Consider the following 21,509-nt stretch of genomic DNA (forward strand, 5'->3'; position numbering starts at 1 on the left):
GCTTGCTTCATCGACGACAGAATCCTCCAATTCTGTCCTCGTTTCTATCTCAATCACTCTCTTTTTCTTCGCGAATCTTCGGAATTCTCTCTGCAAAAGATGCTCCGTCGCTTCTTTCTCTTCCTCGACATTCTCTACTAACCATTTTCCTCGTCGTTCTACTCTAACAATCACAGGAGATCGGCGACACAATTTTCCGTAATATTCCTTCATAGAATTTCTTCTAAAACCTCTTTCATATCTTTGCTCTTTCTATTCTTTTTCGAACGAGACACTTTTATCAATGTCTCTGCTCTGTTCCTCTGCGAAGGGAGGAGTCTTATTTTCTCTATGGTGACTGGTACTAACGCATTCTTTTTTATATACACTGGTGTACAAAAGTTTTCAGCTGCTATACGCGTCTTTCGTTTTATAACGCAAGAATGATGCGACATGTTCTAAGAAAATTTTAACTAATATCGGTAGAAAACTGTAGTAGGTAAAAGAAAATGGCACGACAAGTTGTTATACGATCACATGGTATTAGTTAAAATTTAATTGAAATTTGTTCAACATGTGGATTTTCGAATATAAGACGAGAAGACTATAGAGCTGGAGATTTTTGAATATTACTGTATTCTGCACAGTATTATTTAATACTCGCTATGACACTGACTACTAACACAATGTATATAATTAATTTATACCATTTAACAATTAATATATATATTTATATATTACTGTGACATTACGATTCGTGACTGAGGAATATTCTCTTTGGGATTTCGTCTGTCGCCTACTTTCTGGATCTTAATGACTCTATTTAAGACAATTGACTGATATCAGGGATGAAGGGTTGAAACTGGTCCCCTGACGATTCTGTATGATCGTGGAAACGAAACATCTTGTAGTTAACGATCATACGATTAATTATTGTATCTGAAAGATTGTATTGTAAATATTTCTTATGCGAAGTGGTGTTGGAATGAAAAGTAATCTTGTATGGTGAAGGGTGTTCTTAGGGTGATCCTTATACTTTGATAAGGACACCCTCCTTTTAACGAAGATTGTGGTATTATCATAATTTTGAAATAAAATAGTTTTGAAATATTAAAAGATTCTCTGATTTCTCTAGTTAGAAACTTTTCTGAAAGCTTTAACTAATTTGATGAATGTATTATGAGATTTCAAGAATTAAATGTGAAATCATCAATGTGAAATATCAATGTTCTAGGAACTTAAACTAATCTCAGAAATGTTAATTAAAGTATTAAGTATTCTCTTGCTATTTTCCTTATAATTCTTTCATACAAAAAAAAATCGATATTTTTACCATCTTCGTTAAAAATAATATTCCCAACCTATTTTTATTGTAGGATATTAAACAAAGTATTTATAACTTCAAGCTTAAGAAACTGGCTTTACTCTCAATTGCTAATAGCGTTCACCTAGATTCAACGTAGCACCAAACTTGAGAAAATAAAACGGGCTTCGCCTAATATCTCGTTAACTCACTTTCTGTTCTTCGATTAATCCGTTCTATGTTATTTTTGCAAAACAGTCGCGGCGGAAGAATCCAAAGCGGAGAACGGACAATTTAGAGGACCTGAAGCAGGAGCTGGACATTGACTTCCACAAAATTACACCCGAGGAACTGTATCAAAGATTTCAGACGCACCCCGAAAACGTAAGTATATTCACATTCTTAACCCTTTCGCGACCAACTCTTTTCCTTCTTTTTCCTCTCCGTAAAAAAATGTCGTTTATCAATGACTTATAACAGAAACCTATTTGAAATCATTCTCTGATAGTTTGCATAGAAAAAAAGGTCGAGACCAGCTCTGCTGAAAAGCAATACATTGGTCGTTTGGTTAAATAAAAATCTGCATGGACTTTAGAAAATTGAATGTTCTAACGATCAATATTTTAATTCGAAAATTTATTCAGATCGTCAACCGAGGCAGAGAAAATTTTAGGGCTGTTTAATCGCACTTGAGATTTATGTAACGTTACATGTGTGGAATTTGAAAGAGTCCATGTTTGCTTCTCGTAAAATATTATTAAAAAAGTGTGAGAGTCAAATGAATTAAAAAAAAATCCTTGGAATCGCGTTCTTCTAGCCAATTTAGAGAACTTTGTGAGTGTTTGCTTTGAATCGTATTTAAGGTGTAACGTTACACGTGTGCAATTTGAAAGAGTCCATCTTTGCTTCTCATAGAATATTGTAAAAAAAAAATACGAAAAAGTGAAATGATTTAAAAAAGAAATCCTTGGAATCGCATTCTTCTAACCAATTTAGAGAATTTCGTGAGTATTTACACTGAATCGTATTTGAGATGTAACGTTACACTGTGCAATTTGAAAGAGTCGATCTTAGCTTCTCATGAAATATTATTAAAAAAATATGAGAGTCAAATGAATTAATAAAGAAATCCTTGGAATCGCGTTCTTCTAACCAATTTAGGAAAGTTTGTGAGTGTTGGCTTTGTATCGTATTTGAGGTGTAACATTACATGTATGCAATTTAAAAGAGTCGATCTTTGCTTCTCATGAAATATTATTAAAAAAATGTGAGAGTCAAATGAATTAATAAAGAAATCCTTGGAATCGCGTTCTTCTAACCAATTTAGAGAATTTCGTGAGTATTTACACTGAATCGTATTTGAGGTGTAACGTTACACGTGTGCAATTTGAAAAAGTCGATCTTTGCTTCTCATTAAATATTATTAAAAAAAAGTTTAAGAGAGTCATATGAATTAAAAAGAAAAAAAATCCTTGGAATCGCGTTCTTCCAACCAATTTAGAGAATTTCGTGAGTATTTACACTGAATCGTATTTGAGGTGTAACGTTACACGTGTGCAAATTGAAAGAATCCATCTTTGCTTCTCACAGAATATTGTAAAAAAAAAATACGAAGAAGTGAAACGATTTAAAAAAAGAAAATCGTTGGAATCGCGTTCCAGTTTAGAATAATTACTTGGTGCTGACGCGAGCCGAGTTCTCTTTCTTTCTTTCTCCGCGACCGAGTCGCGCGCCTCGATCGATCGGGTTATTTAAAGCTCTCGAGTATCATCGCTGACACGAAATTCCTGATGTCCCTTATTTAGCGAGGCCGATAATTGTGGAACGCGTTGCAATCGTTAACACAAGACGTGAATGGGTTGATTGAAAAATTAAAAAGAAGAAAGTAGTACATATATGTGTTAATATATCGCTATAGCAAAATTTCAATACATACTAAAATTATCTAACTCGTCGTTAAAATTTCTGATTGGAGAGCATGTAGTCTGTTATTGATGTGTCTAAATAATTAATACCATCCTGGATATAATCATTGCGTACAATGATTTTGTGGACGATAATGAAGAATGGTTTCAATGGTTATTTCTCCGGTCCTTGCTACCGTTATGATCATGCACATTAATTTGGGAATGACGTTGGTCCATGATGTTCGTTGAAAGAACAAAATAGATATTCGAGGAATATTGAGAGTTCGAATAGATAGACGTTGCTAAAACGATTAATAGTTTGGGTATCAATAATGATTTATAATTCAGATTCTTATAATTTTAAAAGTACTATATAACTATTGGGATAATATTAGAATTTAAACGACTATAATCAAAAAGTGACTGAATGCTAACTGTAAACGGTACTTCTACTCATTTTACACAGAGTAAGAACTATATAACCAACAAATAGAAAGAAGTTACAGAACATCGCAATCTAATTCAAAATAAAGAACAAACTTCATAATTCACATAACTTCATAATCCAGTATTTGAGAACTTAATATCCAAACTATCATAACACTGCTTCGATTTGGCAACAATTATAAATCGCAATAGACCTCAAACTTTACCAGAGAAATACTCTAACAAATCGAACATAATGCTGCAAACATGATGAACTAACGATAAACTATTTTTGTTTCAGGGCCTCAGCCATGCGAAGGCAAAAGAGAATTTAGAAAGGGACGGTCCAAACTCGCTGACCCCACCGAAACAAACGCCCGAATGGGTCAAATTCTGTAAAAATCTGTTCGGTGGTTTCGCGTTACTGTTGTGGATCGGCGCGATCCTCTGCTTCATCGCGTACTCGATTCAAGCAACGACCAGCGAGGATCCAAATGACGACAATCTGTACCTGGGTATCGTGTTAGCGGCGGTGGTCATAGTTACAGGCATATTCTCGTATTACCAGGAGAGTAAATCCAGCAAGATCATGGAATCGTTCAAGAACATGGTACCACAGATCGCGACTGTAATTAGGGAAGGCGAGAAACTGACATTGAAAGCGGAAGAACTGGTACTTGGAGACGTCGTGGATGTTAAATTCGGCGATCGTATCCCGGCCGATATCCGTATCATCGAATCGAGGGGCTTCAAGGTGGACAACAGCTCTCTGACCGGTGAATCCGAGCCGCAGTCCAGGTCTCCAGAGTTCACGAACGAAAATCCATTAGAAACGAAAAATCTTGCTTTCTTCTCGACGAATGCCGTTGAAGGAACCGCAAAGGGTGTTGTGATCTGCTGTGGTGATCAAACTGTAATGGGAAGGATTGCTGGTTTAGCGTCCGGCCTTGACACCGGCGAAACTCCGATCGCTAAGGAGATCCACCATTTCATCCATCTGATCACTGGCGTAGCTGTATTCCTTGGTATTACGTTCTTCCTTATCGCCTTCATCCTTGGTTACCATTGGCTCGACGCTGTTATCTTCTTGATTGGTATTATTGTGGCTAACGTACCGGAGGGTTTGCTAGCGACCGTGACCGTGTGCTTGACGTTGACCGCCAAACGTATGGCGTCGAAGAATTGCTTGGTTAAGAACTTGGAGGCAGTGGAAACCCTGGGCTCGACATCGACCATCTGCTCGGACAAGACTGGCACACTCACGCAGAATCGTATGACCGTTGCTCACATGTGGTTCGACAATCAGATCATCGAAGCTGACACGACGGAGGATCAATCTGGACTTCAATACGATCGTACCAGCCCTGGATTCAAAGCTCTGGCGAAAATTGCTACTCTGTGCAACCGTGCTGAATTCAAAGGTGGCCAGGAAGACAAGCCTATCCTGAAGAGAGAGGTGAACGGCGATGCTTCGGAAGCTGCTCTGTTGAAATGTATGGAACTTGCTCTTGGTGACGTTATGGGCATTAGGAAACGCAACAAGAAAGTCTGCGAGATTCCATTCAACTCTACCAACAAGTATCAAGTTTCTATCCACGAATCCGACAACCCAGACGATCCTCGACATCTTCTCGTGATGAAGGGTGCGCCAGAAAGAATTCTTGATCGTTGCTCGACTATCTTTATCGGTGGTAAGGAAAAGGTACTCGACGAAGAGATGAAGGAAGCTTTCAACAACGCTTACTTGGAGCTTGGTGGCCTTGGTGAACGTGTACTCGGTTTCTGCGACTTCATACTGCCGTCCGACAAATTCCCGATCGGCTTCAAATTCAATTGCGACGACCCTAACTTCCCAGTTGATGGACTCCGCTTCGTGGGCCTGATGTCTATGATCGACCCGCCCAGGGCTGCGGTGCCCGACGCGGTCGCCAAGTGCCGTTCCGCCGGCATCAAGGTCATCATGGTAACCGGTGACCATCCGATCACTGCCAAAGCCATTGCCAAATCTGTCGGCATCATCTCTGAAGGTCAGTTTTCTTGGTAGTTCCTTTCTCTCATTTATTTACTTTTCTTCCAATCCATCCTTTACAATTGGTTATATCGAGGAGATTCTGTTGGAGTTATTTAGTTGTTTTTAGTGAGTTTTTTTACAGATTATGTCGAGGAGATTTTTATTAGGAGATTCTACTGTTTGAAGGGAGATTTTCTGTAGAGGATTATACTATATAACAATTGTTTGATAACTATGGTGTGGAAACATCAGTAATGAAAAGCAAATACAATCTCTTTCTGGTTGAACCTGTAACTGGATATCTACTTCCGCTTAGAAAGGAGCGAAAATTTAGTTAAAGCAAAGTAACCACCGAAACTATTTAACCAAATTTAATCAAATTGCCACATTTACATCCGAATCTCCTCGTTTCCCAAATCGTTTCGGTATACCGCGTAGTCAAGCAGAAGAATGCAAATGAGAATTTCCCCTTCGACTCTGTCCCTTCTTATAAAATATTCATAAATCCGCAGCAGCTGTTAGGAACCTGATAAGTAATTTCGATTCTACACTTCCCAAAGGAGTGGATAGTTACGTAAATTTATTGGAAAATCAGTTCGAAACGCCGAGCACCCTTGCTTTCTCAGAAGAAAATACTTAGGTTGAAAATGATATTTTTGATCAGGTAACGAGACCGTCGAGGACATTGCTCAACGGCTGAATATCCCGGTATCCGAAGTCAATCCTCGCGAGGCTAAAGCCGCCGTTATCCACGGAACCGAACTCAGGGAACTGAACTCCGACCAACTGGACGAGATTCTCAGGTACCACACCGAAATTGTGTTCGCCCGTACCTCGCCACAGCAGAAGCTCATCATCGTCGAAGGCTGCCAACGAATGGGTGCTATCGTCGCTGTAACTGGTACGCTATTTTATCTTATTCTTTACCCTTTCCTGTGAATAATATTTTCCATCACTGTGAACGTTTGTTTCAAATCCAACACGGTTGTTTCGCATAAATCCAAACGATTCAATCTCACCACTATGGCTCTATTGTCAAAAGCAATCTCTGCCGGGTCTATGAATAGATCATTGCTAGATATTCCTTTCTCCAATCATAAGAATATACAATAAATAAAAATATAGATTAGATAGTTCGAACGTAACGTATTAACCAAACCATTTGATCAGTTTGAACGCAACAATCAGTTCAAACAACTTCATACCTGAACCGAACGAACTTACGTTATAATATTTCTCTGAATAATCCTCTTTAAGTTCTTTGGAGTGCACTGACTCTTAAGGTAGAAACGCGTTACTTTCGCGTCACGTGAAATCACGTAACAACGGGTTATTTCACGTGACGTTCGAGAAGTGTGAGCCGGTGTATTTCCATCGTTTTAAATCCGTTGGAAACAAGTCAGCGTCACGCCACGCTGTTTACGGCATTTCGCGTATCGTCGCGTGTAAAAGCAGACATCAATTCCGCGACGTCTGGCAGTTTTAATGTCGCGTGAGCAGGGCAGACAATGGAGGAATTATTAATAGAAAGTGCGAGGAAACGTACAGTGTTATTTAACGAAAAATCCTGCGGCTCTGTGAATCAGAAGATGCTACGAGAGGCTTGAGAAGAATTTGATCGACAGTTAAAAATATCTTGTAAGTACAAATATCGTGATTATTTAAAATTTCTACGTATTTATACAAACAAAATCTAGATGAATTCAAATAACGCTGGTTTGCTATTGTGTTTTATAAACTTGTTAATCCTTTGTTTCTAATCTTCCTCTACGAACCATGTTCATCTGCCACGGTACTGTGTCATCGAAGGAGTCCAAGTATTCGTTAAAATATTCGCGAATTCGAAACGCTATTTGAGTAAAATTTTGTATTCTTATTCTTTGTAGAGAAGCAAGCAGTTGTAAAATTTCGGTAAAACATCAGGCTCCAACTTGTCACATTTGATGCAGGCAGCACACTACCAATATGATTTTGTCTGTCACTTCTGCTTATGCTTCTAACTGGTTTCTAAAGACTGTCCAGCAGTTAAAATAGCAAATGCAATTTCTGCAACTCGTCTGACAACCTACAATTAATAACCCTGTTTGCTTCATTCATATCAAATGATATTTGCTACCAATGCATCGTTTCCTACAATGAAATACAGTTGAGCCTCGCCATTCTCCACAATAGGAGAGATGCTCGTGGAACATTGAGCTGTTTAGTTCCTAGTTTTCTTCCAAAAAATGATGGAAACTTGTAGTTAGCATCAACTGAAACTAAAAGTACCATGGAATTATTGTAATTACAGAATTTTTGAATTAGTAGGACATTTTTTAAGGACTCCTTTGTTGGCTGAGCAGTTGGGCTTCAAGGTTTCCATATAGAATTACAAACATCTTTTATTATTCCTCTGACAGTACCGAATCCTAACTTGTAATTAAGAACTATATCTTGAAGAGAATTACCAAAAGTTTACAGTAAAAGAAGAAATTATTTCAACCAAATACGCAGAAAAGAAGAGAGACAAACGGTGAAGCAGAAAAGCGGCGAAGCTGCTAAGAAAATTATACCGCGGGAACATTGGCTGTTCAGGCAAATAACGTCTCTTTTATCATTTCTGGGTGCCAGAATGTAAGCATAACAAAACCTTACTTCCTTGGTAAAGTTTTAAAATAAGTATTAATGTTTCTTCTTATTTTCTCATTTTGTATCTTTTATATTCTTATATATATATTTGTTATATTAGTGTAATTTGTTTCAGAACGCATAGTAGCATAGGAGAACCTGAATCGCAAATGTCGGAAAATGATATAATTCACAACAACAATGAGATTGATACAGACGAAGATCAGGGCAGTATAGAAAATGCAGACGGGAGCCAAATCAGTTCAATCCAGATCAGAAAAAAAATTCTACGGATAGCACAGAAGGGATAGGAGTATTAGAAATTATAAAAAGCAATAAATGCCATAAGCCTATGTTGAAAAGTATGGCGGAAGAAATAATAAATAGCATTAGTAGTAATAGAAGATGTGAAATAAAGAGAAACTCGTATGTTCTTTTGAAGTATGGCAAGAATGACAGGACAGTTGCCACGATACGAGTAAAGTGAAATCAAATTCACATTGAATAGTGCAATATGACGAGCAGAGATCCGAAATCAACGGAAACAAGATTTCTGTCCTGACCAAGCATCCCATTCTCGGCCAGAATCTTCATATACGTTATGGTTGGCTGTAAAATCAATAATCATTTTAATGAAAATAATTAAAGAAAGAATACCTTGAATTTTATTATAAATATACCTTGAACATACTGCTAATCTTTCACGAGTGCTTATATTTCTACGAAACTTTTTATTCTCTTTTCTTTATATCATTTTCAATTAGACCATGCAAAAATTCAAATTCTTCTTTAGTCATTCTGAAACACATATTGTATCAACCAGGATGTTCTTCTAATTATTTAACTAAATGACTATATTCTCACAGACGTTCTTTCTTTGCATTTATTTCCTATAGCCAAATTGATCTACGCGTTCTATTCTGAATCAGGAATGCTGCAGGATTTTGTATATCTTCCTCTTAATCGAAAGAGCTACCTGCTTGAGGTTTCACATTCCATTATTCACAAGAGACGATGTGTTATTGAATGGTTTCCAACGTATAAGGTGATACAAAAATAATAAATAAATCCTACTTATGATATTACGTGCTATCGTATGCAATGCGGTAACACATGATTTCACGTGTATGTAACGTGTCTCTACCTTTGCTGTAGCGAACTGCAGCTTGTTTATTACCTGTGCTGCACTTGACCAAATCCTCTTTTCTTGCGGAATTTTCTTGCGGAAAATTCTACATTACACTTGTTAATAATCTTAATGAATCCTCGCATATATATAACAATAATCTTCTGTATTAGACTCGGTTAATTCCTAGAGCCATACGTGGATTATTATTTAAATGAGCAACAAACAAACGTTTGAAATCCTTTGCCATACTCACTGTTATACTTATACTGAATCTTCTACTAATTTTTCCAATTAATTCTACAAATGCCATTTCCCTTGTTTCAATAAATTTCTGACTTTCCTAAAACAACCAAATTCTAAACTAACTTCTTTTTGTTAATTCTTAGTTTTTACGCAACGTAGAACCCTATAAATACTCCTACCATCTGTAACATTTCATCTCAACAACAAAACCTTCGCATTATGTTCCCATTCCTACAGAATCATTTCACATACAACTTGACGTTCGATTAACTTGCAATTGCATTAGGATCTATTAAATAATTCCAGGCGATGGTGTGAACGATTCTCCTGCGTTGAAGAAGGCCGACATTGGTGTAGCCATGGGTATCGCTGGTTCTGACGTGTCCAAGCAAGCAGCCGACATGATTCTGCTCGATGACAACTTCGCCTCGATCGTGACCGGTGTCGAGGAGGGTCGACTGATCTTCGACAACCTGAAGAAATCCATCGCGTACACCCTCACCTCGAACATCCCCGAGATCTCACCTTTCCTGGCGTTCATCCTTTGCGACATTCCTCTGCCTCTTGGTACCGTCACTATTCTCTGCATCGACTTGGGAACGGACATGGTGAGTCGCATTTTACCATTCGCGTTTCGATCATCTCTATCACATGTTAGACATGCTCGAAACGCAAACAGCGAAGATTTCGTATCGAATTCGGCGACTCCTCGACGAGTTTCATATTCCGATGAAATCGATCGAGGTGTCGTTGACATTCGCCTATTCTTAATCGAAGATTTTCAGCATTACGTAATTGTCTGAATATTTATCATTGGAATAATCGATTCCATTCGTCCGTGGAATAGTCCATACGTGCTGATTGTGTGTTTAAAAACGATGAATTGCCAGGTGCCAGCCATATCCTTGGCGTACGAGCATGCAGAATCGGATATCATGAAGAGAAGGCCTCGTGATCCTTATCGAGACAACCTCGTCAACGAAAGGTCTTTTATTTTTCAATTTGCGGGAAAGATAGCTTCTCGAAGTACATCGAGTTAGACTCGTGCGATTGTTTAGGACAAGCTAGAGCTCCGGTAATCGCAGTATCGCCAGATCAACCATCTAGGAACATCCTTTTGACGAATGGAAGCTAGTTTTTATCGATTTCAGTTATTGTACCCTTTTTATTTAGGTGGCCGTGTTTGCGAAAACCAATCTGCAGAGGAATCGCTGCACATACGAGATAATTTGTCTCTCTGTTAAATTGTTGGAACACGAGAATCTTGATCCTGTTTGAGATCTTGAGACGCGTTAATTTCTGTTTGATCCAACTTTGATAAATTTGTGCTGAGACTAGATCCTTTAATTATGTTTTGTGTTATATATATTTAGATGCGAGTTTAGAGATAGAAGAGGTTTCATTTAGGATCAAGGTACTCGTACTTTCAGATATAATCAAGTTTTTCCAGCGAAAGCACAGTCGATGTGACGAGCCAGATACGAAAGAAGAAATTCTCGAAGGAATTTTGCAAGATCATCGAATTGATGATCCGGGGGAAAACCGATCCCGAAGTACATCCTTTTTCATCCCTTCACACTTCCTGCCTCATTGCTCCGATCGATTTGGTTCTCTCAGTTGATTTTTTGCTTACCTTTTCTGCGTTCTCATCGTATGATACTCACTGGTCGCAAGAATGCTGACTGATCACGTTGTAATTAGAAGATAATTATTGCAATTTGAAGCTAACCGTATTTCAGGGGAACTCGCGAACCGTTAAAACAAACATAAAATTGCTCAAAGAGTGTATAGAAATTTTGTGAAAATGACAGAGAAAGAATGTTCTCCACTTTTGCATCGATTCTTTCTTTATTTATATTTCTTTTTGAATCCGTGAATCTGAAAAAAGCGAGGATAGTCAGCATCCTTGTATCGCGGGTCAGCAAGAAACGATACTCATCATTGTTCTAACTATTGGCGTTGTTACTGAGCCTGTTGATAATATGACGTCAGGTGCCAGCCATCTCACTTGCCTACGAGGAGGCAGAGAGCGATATTATGAAGCGACATCCACGAAACCCCTTCACTGACAAGCTAGTTAACGAAAGGTAACACATCAACAACATAACCGAGTCTTGACAAAAAAAAAATGAACTACTACTACTGCTACTACTACTACAACTACTACTACAACTACTACTTACTACTATTACTACTACTACACCACTGATACTTTTTATGGTCAGAAAGAGTAATCGGTGACATGATCTGTTTGATTCTTGAAGCTTTATTCATTTATACGGTTAAATATATCTAACAAGAATTATCACATCGTTAATTTTTTCTTAAATGAAATTTACTTAAGAATTGAAAGAACGAAATAAATTGAAAATAGAATGAAATAAGTGACACAGTATTGAAAATCTTTTCTAAGAAAATACGATGAAACTTTGACTTCAGGAATCAGGTCACAGAAGAGTCTCCATTGCCCATCTATTGGTCGTTACACCTCTTATATTATTCCTATCGTTATTGTACAGTAGCTAGTTCTGTCTCGTATATACTCTCGGACACTATAAGAAAGAAAGAAGAAAAAAAGAAACAAATAACGACACTGAGATATATCACGACACGTTTCTAGCCCCAAAAAAAAAAAAAAAAAAATCGTATAAACTCGTTGTCCGATCATACGCGCAGACCACGAGGAACTGTGAACGAGGTGACAACGATTCTCGTGTTACAAATTAATCCCTAGCCTGATTTTTGTCCGTGTGCATACGAATTGTTCGATGTTGTATTCTGTTCTTCGTGTTCAGTTCTTCTCTTTATTTTCTTCGTCTTACGTTCCATTCTCTGTTTCTTTTTCCCTTTTTTTTTTTTTTTTGTGGAAAGTTTGTCGAATTAATTGACTGTACTGTGTTTGTTGAACGAATTTCTACGTGAACGACCAAACGGTTGCTGTTTCGCGAGTGAATGCCACTTTTCAACTAAACGCATCGCATTGAAAGAAAGAAAGTAAAAAAAAAAAAAAGAATATGGATAAAATCCTGCGTTTCGCATTTGAAGAGAAGCATAACTGTCTGAAGGATTGTCTAAAACGCTTTTTCTGTCACAAAGAAAGCTTTCCCGCTCGAGCTTCCACGTGAACGAACGCGTATTTTGAGATAAAACAGGAACATAAGGAAATTTTGGTACATGGTTCTTGTATATACGTATATATATATATATATAATTTTCTATATTTTTCTTTTGTTTCCGTATCTTTTTTCTCCTACTTGCGTTTCCTCGCTTTGTAAGTTTGTTGGTCGAAACGCTAAAGGCTGTGGGTTTAATTTGTTCCGATGCCTTGGTCGAAGGACTGTCAGACACGCTAGGAGATGATAAATGACCGAATGATCGAACAAGGTAACAGAATGGTGCACGCAGGTATAAAAACACGTGAGGGCATTTTGGTGACTGGGTATTATTCACACACTATAGAGCTTTATTATCTACTCTCAACTTTTAATATATTCTCTATCTATCAAAGCTGGATTGTGAGTCTTGATCGGTGACGTTTGCTCGTCCACGATTAACCGATTCTACTCGATTTCGACTGTTCGACGAAACAATTTCAATTGAGATCGCGCGAGGAGCTTTGCCTGTCGTCTGTTAAATTAACTTTATCGACAATCTGTTATCCATATTATCGTTAGATCGCGTACGATATAAATCGATTATCATAAAATGTCATCTGCGGAGAAAAAGTATTTGCTGGAATTGTTAAAATATCGTAGGACGAGCAATCAGTCAACTTCCTTTTTCGAAGATTTTCCTCATTCCTTCGAATGAACACGAAAAGAAAGACAAAATACAAATATTGCCAGTCAAGCAGTCGCTTCCGTAACGGTGATCTTCGCTTGTAATTTGTGTGTGTTATTTCGTTAACGCCAAAGGTAAGCCCATCTCTATCTATTTATTCACTTCCTCTGCCACTTTCTCTATGATACTATTTCTCTACTTCATATTTTCCAGCTCAGCTTTTTCTCTAATCTTCTCGCCACCCTCCCTTTTTATCAAAAAGTTCTGTCGCTGTCATCGATCGTCTGCCACGTTTGGCCCACCACGGACAAGGAAGTCCTTTTCTCTTCTTTTCTCCCTCGTTTTCGTTTTATTCTTCTAAAAAAAAAAAAAAAAAATCAGTTTCATCGGTGATGACGTATCGAGATTCAAAGGAGCACAGATCGATCTCCTCGATCTTCGTCGCTTTTCCATCCGATCATTCATATTTTTAATTACCAGACAACACGTCGTCCACGAGTTCCGATACGACACCATCATCATCATCATCGTCATTATTATCATTACTATAAATCCTTTTTTGTTAGATAGTATTATTTATTACGTAAAATTGTTTACTTCACCTACTTTCTCAATTTCATTGCTTCATCCGACGTTTTATTTTCCAATCTTCTCTCCTTTTTCGCTCTTATCGTCTTCTGTATCTCGTCCTCAACCAACCTCGACTGCCTTTTTACGCAACAGGCGAAAGTCGTTACTTTGCCTCGTTGAAACATCAACGACCGATCTTTCGTTTCCCTTTGCTCTTTTCTTTTTCTTTTCGATTCTTGATCGCTACGTCCAACCACCCAAGTACAACACGATCCTTCTTTCCAGTCGACCGATTAAACGGTCCTGAATATCATCGACGATGGTCGTTGAACGTTCGGATATCGTATAAGTCAACTCTACTATCTACAAGACACTTGTCATTCACTTTTCTTTGATCTGAAGTCGAAAATGGACATGCGCAGACGGAAAGGTGAACAAGTTTACATACTCGTGAAGAGAAACGTGTGGAAGAATCCGATGCAGAACATGACGTAATTTCGTGGTTGTCGCATGTGGTTCTTTGTTTATTGAAGATGTTGGCTAAAGAAGTTCCACAACTCAGTTCGATTCCGATTGTTGCTACTTCTGCATCGATCGATTCTCGACGATCTTGTAACCAAGTGACGGGCTTAGTTTTGAGACTTAGTAGTGTAAGGCGAGTCTCGTTGAAAGGAGCGACTGTGGTCGTCGTAGAAAGTCTTAACACGTTCGTTTCGAAACTCGACGAAGGGATCGATGAACAATAAATTTGAAGCGGAGTTTCACAAAATGCCAATGTTACACGGAGATTGTTTCTTTCAGTATCGGTGAATCGTTGTTTAATGAAAATTCTCGACTCTGCTTGTCTCGCTTTAATCTTAAAAATACCTTTTTATATATATAAAAAAAAGTAGCTTTTTATAAAAAGAAGGAAGAGATAAGCGTGCGTATACGATAACACGTGTTAAGATTCTTTATAAATTATCGAAAGGTTTAATAATAGATGTTGTTCCTGTTCAACGATGTTCGCCTCTGAGAGTCATAGCTAGTTGAGTCTCGATTCTATTTTATATATAATTGTCTACATAGATCGATATAGTCGTATTATATATATATATATTTATATATATATATATTATATTTACTATTCATCCCCTTGCTAATTATCTCATTATTATCATTATTATCGTTATTATCTATCAGCATCATTGTCATCATTATCATCGGTATTATTAGCAATTATCGTTGACCCCCTTTTTCTCCGATCATCATCGTAATATCGATCCCGCCATATCCATATAGTCATTATCTTTTCGCATAAAATCCTTTCTCACGATTGTTTACCACACTTCTCTCGTTACTACCGTTTCTTTTTTTTGTTTTTACAATTTACAATAATAACGCCGTCACGACCACACACGCATATTTACTGTTACTACCAGTAAATAATACCATTACTACTACTACTACTACTATTATTATTATTATTATTATTATTATTAAAGAAAAAAGAAGATAGCTACTACTATCGTTATACTACTTTTCTTAAATACTCTATTGTCACACAGCTGTGCCGCTGCTACTACTTCTATATTTTATATTATCCACTGTTTGATCTACTATATCACCTATTTAACCATTTGTTATACTTTCATAAATTGTATCCACGCATAAGACGAACCGTAACGAACGAGACGAAAGATACCGTGACCGAAGGGAAATACGATAAGATGATTAAGAAAAATAAGAGAGAGAGAGAGAGAGAGAGAGAGAAAGAGAGAAAGAGAGGGAGAGAGAGAAATACGAAAGAAGTAATCTGAGACGGAACAAAATAAATATGGCACCACTTTGTACCAATTTTTTTTAGGTGTCATGATCTCTTCTTTGCAGTTTTTTATTCTTTACAGTCCTCTCACATTTTATTCTGTAATGCGCTGCCTACCGCCGCTGCCTTCTACCACTTCTGCGACTGGCAACTTTCTAACGACCGCTGAACGACCGAGCGAGACATACTTTTTTAATTATTATAAAGATACCCACCTTTCTTCGCCGATCGAAATTTATCATCTGATGCTCGTGACTCTCACCGGGCACGATGTGCATTTTATATTAATATAACATGGGAGGAACAAGGCCATTCACGATCCCTCGTGCACCAGAGAGCAGCCTATCTGTTTCTTTTCCATTGAGTATGTGGAATATTTTCCGGTTTACTGATTCGTCGACATTTTTCGTTGTTCGAGGATATCGTAGGAGGACAAACGAGCGTTGAAAATATTGTCGTGACAACGTCTCTCTGTGCATCGAGGGGTCATATGCCTGTGGAGATACGTACTAACAAAACTGAAGCTTAAATTATACGTACTCGAGGTGCAGGAAAAAGTAAGGAAGTCTAGATGAAAGTGATCGTGATCATTCTACACGGAATATTTCTACACAGATCACATTCGTGATTCGAGGAACCTTTTTCACGATCCTCCAGTCACGTTCAATGTGCGAAATATTACGCGTATCTTCCCTTCGTTTCAGAGGACCGATTCTTCGAACGCTGAATGAAGCAAACTTACAAACTCGCAAAGAAACGATGGACGATTATATCGTACTTTCGGTACCGATATTGCTACTTTACATATCTCTACATACATACAAAGATATTTACGTAAGCTTATACGTAATTATAAATATACGTAACAATAAAAGTTGCAATTCAGCGGAAGATCAGCCCCTTGGTAGTTGTTCCCCAGGAGGAAGCGTACGAAAATTTCGTTATAATTTTCCTGTGGGAAGAACGAAACGAGAGGAAGTGTAGGAACCACGGCCAATGGAAAACAGCCACGAACCTCTCTTTTTTTTCCTTGGTCAGCTCTGTATTGACTACAAGTGTAAGATCACGTGGCACTTCCTGGCTCTTTCGTCTGCACTTTAATCTTGTAAATATAATGTAAATATGCATACATGTGTGTATATATATCTATCTTGTACGGTGTACGGGGTGCTTGGTACACGTATTTTTTCTAATCAATGGTGGATGGCAGGTGCCGGCCATCTCGCTAGCTTACGAGGCACCGGAGTCGGACATTATGAAACGCCAGCCCCGCGATCCTTACAGAGACAATCTTGTCAACCGAAGGTGGGTCTCCCAACTACCCACCAGAGAAACCAATCTATTATCTAGCAAAAACCCATGCACTCACACCCAAAGCTGCAGACGCATATTAACATTCGAACACGAACACCTACTTACATATAACGTACAGAGAAACGTACAGAGATACATGCATATTCATATACAGAGAGACATACACACAGATACGTGGTGCGCTGGATGGTCAAATCTTTGCTGCTGATTATTCTGAGAGACTTTGTTTATAGCTTTACCTCCTTATGTTATCTTCTTTGTTTTCTTTTTTTTAGACTGAGAATTTCATAGTTTCTCATAGCTTCTGTATAGAAAAGAGCTTCCTAGATGATCTTAGAATTTTTATCGGAGATTAATCAAGTCAGCGGTGTTCGAGATAAATTATCGTGAATTTCGTAGAATTGTTGAAGTTCGAAGGATCGTATTATACCTTTGAGAATGAAGGAAAATTCGAAAGGCATTCGAATGGATATTTTTTATTCCATGGAAATGATATTGAACAATGAATCTCGAATAGCAAGTCGGCCAGTCAGTTTCGAAATCGTGTAAATTTCTTCCGTAGAGCTCTGAGATTTAAATCCAGAATTCGAGAAATTGAATTCATAGAATTCGTGAGGATTTTATTAGATGTGCAAAATTGTGCTCTCAAACATCTCTGACGAATTTTTGACAAAGCTTACGTCCTCATATTAACCAGCAAAAATTTTTTTTATTCGAAAAGAAAATTATTTATATAATATGATAAAACAAATTATATAAAATTGATACGAAGTATGAAGAAATTAGTAATTAAGGAGAGAATTAGAAATTTCTAATTAATATTTGGCCTGTCTTACGCACCACACTGGACGCGTACGTATGTGTGTACGCATACGTACGCAAATAACACACGGAACACATGATTGTTACACACCATTGACAGAGTGTCTACTGAAATGTCGGAATCATACGTTTTATTTCTGAACTACAGATCTCTCATTGTCTCGATGGTCACTCGCTTGATCTTTATTTTCTTACTGCACGCGACAATGATAAATTGTTCTTTTTATATCGTATTTTATTGTGTGCACTTTCGTCTGCACTCCGTTGAAAAAAAAATGATAAGACATGGAAAACATTTGAGAAATTTCACACACGTAAACACAAAGTCGAAATCGCGACCAATTTCTTCTCCCGAATCAAAAACACTTGAAACAAAATAAAAAAGATAGATATAGTATCGATTAAAGTTCCATTAAACCGAGTAAATGTGATAACAATTTAGTAAAATTAGTCTGGTCGAGAGATTTGTCAGAAAGATGAACGAAAAAAGATAAGATCGGTAAAAAAAAAAATAGAAAACGATAATAAAATAAGAAAAGAAGACAAAAGATCTGAAAGAGTCTCGGTTGACACTCTACAAAGCCTCGACGAAGGCTGAAAGTAACACAAAGTCTCTAGGAAAATTAGTTGATTAGTGATAGCACAAGCAAGTAACCTAATCTAGGAACAGTTACAGTGTTGGGAATGCCAAATGCTTTTGCCACACTTAGAGAAAAAGATTCGATCGAACGGCTCGAACGAAACTAACCGCCGATTCGTCTTGCGCCTAATTAAAAAAAAAAAACTTGTGGTCCAGCTTTTATTTGTTTCTTTTACAAACGATTTACACGTATTTTCGTAGCCATTGCACTACGTATGTGTGCGATGTGTACTAAAGCTGAAACTTAGAAAGTATTGACAATTAAAAAAAAAGAAAAAGAAAAATAGATTAGTAGAGGAAATGTGCGAAAAAAGTTAACAAGTTAATAAGAATGAGCGAAACTAAGCTGAGCTGCTTCGTAATTTATAGAAAAAGTAATATAATAACGATGATAGTGATAGAAACGTGCACGGCCTGAACAATGTTCAGAATAATCAACAAGTCGATTTTACGTTATTAAAAGGCTGACTACGATGAAGTGATAACACGAACGAGAAATAATGGGTCACTAACAGCTTGTAATTTATTTTATAATCTTCGACGACGCGCCTTACTGCCCGCTCTATTTTCTATCCTAATATTCTTGACCGATGAAATCTTTCGCCGCGTGCCTCACACGCGTGATCCGTTGATTTAAAAACTATACGCCATGATTTTTCTTCGTTTTCTTTATTCGATCTGCAACGCCTGACCAAGCTAATTGACTGATGATAATGCGTGACACGCGGCCTGGTGCATGGGAATGATATTATTATGGTTGTGGAACTAATCGATGTGAACTGGTTGTTTATGAAATATAATAATCTTGATAGTAGTAAATCTTCGTGTGAAATTCGAATAGCGATAAATTTTCCTGCTATTCTGTGTATTAAATTGTGGTGATCGAATTTGATACGATCAAGTATTTATTGACGATGATTAAGCATTTATTACGTTAACTATAACAACTTTATTACATAGAGCTTGTAAAATATGTAGGTCCCTAATGAAACTTGTACGTTTACACAAATTCGAAGGATTTTATCATATTGAATTTCGGTAATTAAATTCGAGGTTGATCGAAGCTCGTGGAACTTCTAAAAATTGTATAACTTCCAATCGATTCTTAAAAATACTAATCTATTAAAACAATAAATCAATCGACCGAAAGTTCCAATATTCTTATGGCCACGAATTTTGTAGCAAAGTATAAAAGGTTCAAAAAAACAACCAGCCACATAGTTAGCTCTATAATGAAATTATCACACACGGATGCTAATGAATACTTGATGCTGCTTCGATACGTTTGCTGACCACGTCAAATCTCACGGCTTCACCGAGCTACCTTTTGCATGTGCACCAAAATCTGCATGTAGGAAGCTCGATTATTGTTTATCTTTTTGAGAAAATACACCGTGAGGCTTGATGATGAATAACCATGAAAAATGTGTGCGTCTTTGTGCCTTGCGCTTTGTGTGGCATGCATCAGTGTGAAGAATCGATCGTTACCGCCTGCGTTCCGAGTCGGTAAGTAATCCGCATTTCAAATCCTAGGTGACTACAGCTTCCGTATGAACACCACCTTAGGCTGTTAGAGGCGAACTTAGATGATTAGTGGCAGACACATACAGATGCTTCGTCTGACTTTCAAAGAGTTTGCAATAATATTTTCCTAGGTCTTTTATTCTTTAAAAATATACCCAGGATATAGAAAGTAGGGATAGCTTAGTTGATACCTTGGGTAGTACCTTTGTGAATAATTGATGCTTTTTTAAAATAACTTCAAAAGTCTTCTTCAATACGGACGTTTGTATTTTCATTCGAACATTTATTTTTATTTTAAAACAATGATCATCTTTGCTCGATTCGTGTTTTATCTCTTTATAGGCAAGGCCGTAGTAAAATTTCACTTTTCGATTTTCTTTATCCGAATTTCTATTTTTATCGGAAAGAGTATTGGATATTTCACTTAACAAACCATAATGCAACGTAACAGAGACATTGATAAGTATTCTAGAATTTTTTTTAGATTCCTCGAATGCCTAGAACGGTAAAGAAATTAGAGCCGAGCATGAACTATGTACATGTTCTTTTTGATTTTTAATTGAAATCTTCTTTTTCTATTTTTTGCATATCGTATACATACTTCTCCTCGTTTCTGAAGAAATTGTTAGTACACTGAAGCAGAAATGAATTCCTTGAAAGTCAGAATCTTATCGCAAAGCCCGTGATTCCGAGCGATCGACGACTATCTAAATGGAATTCTCTATGCACAGGCTTATTTCGATGGCGTATGGTCAGATCGGTATGATCCAGGCAGCCGCCGGCTTCTTCGTCTACTTCGTAATTATGGCTGAGAACGGATTCCTGCCGCTGCATCTTTTCGGTATTCGAAAACAATGGGACTCCAAGGCTATCAATGATCTTCGTGACAGCTATGGCCAGGAATGGGTAAATTCTAAGAAACTATCAAATAACAAATCTCAATCATAATTTATTTCTTCTATCAAATATTTAAATATAAATTTCAGAAATTAAAGTTAAGAATAATTTTCACTTATATCCTCATTATATTTTCACAGACATACAGGGATCGTAAGACACTGGAATTCACCTGCCACACAGCATTCTTCGTTTCGATCGTTATCGTGCAGTGGGCCGATCTGATCGTTTGTAAGACGCGACGTAATTCCATCATCCACCAGGGAATGAGAAACTGGGCCCTGAACTTTGGTTTAATATTCGAGACCGCCCTCGCCGCGTTCCTAAGCTACACACCCGGCATGGACAAGGGTCTCCGCATGTTCCCCCTCAAGTAAGCCTTTAATTACGTTTAATACGTTTTTTAAATCATTTTCCTATATCCAAGACACGTGTAAAAAAATGATTTTATACCGTACACTCTCTACAAGATTAGAAGAAATTCTGCAAACGATGGAACAAGTATTTACTACTTCTTTTTTTCTGAGTACTTTAAATGAAATATAAGAGCTTA

General features: G+C 37.4%; 1 protein-coding gene across 8 annotated transcripts in view; it reads left to right on the plus strand.

The window, feature by feature from the left end:
* The window catches only part of LOC100745576 (sodium/potassium-transporting ATPase subunit alpha), a 170,552-nt gene that overhangs the window by 142,897 nt on the left and 6,146 nt on the right, over positions 1-21,509 (plus strand). For 6 of the 8 annotated variants that reach the window (XM_012384465.3, XM_012384470.3, XM_012384468.3 and 3 more), the window contains 7 exons: positions 1,541-1,666; positions 3,917-5,642; positions 6,291-6,527; positions 9,912-10,213; positions 11,598-11,692; positions 20,791-20,965; positions 21,097-21,329. In XM_012384465.3, the coding sequence (XP_012239888.1) occupies positions 1,541-1,666; positions 3,917-5,642; positions 6,291-6,527; positions 9,912-10,213; positions 11,598-11,692; positions 20,791-20,965; positions 21,097-21,329 (2,894 nt within the window). Of the gene's footprint in view, positions 1-1,540; positions 1,667-3,916; positions 5,643-6,290; positions 6,528-9,911; positions 10,214-10,495; positions 10,591-11,597; positions 11,693-16,969; positions 17,065-20,790; positions 20,966-21,096; positions 21,330-21,509 lie in introns of all 8 variants that reach the window. The other 2 variants (XM_012384467.3, XM_012384466.3) reach the window with 2 other exon arrangements.

Source organism: Bombus impatiens, unplaced genomic scaffold (assembly GCF_000188095.3).
Source record: "Bombus impatiens unplaced genomic scaffold, BIMP_2.2 scf_0263, whole genome shotgun sequence".
Lineage (NCBI taxonomy): Eukaryota > Metazoa > Arthropoda > Insecta > Hymenoptera > Apidae > Bombus > Bombus impatiens.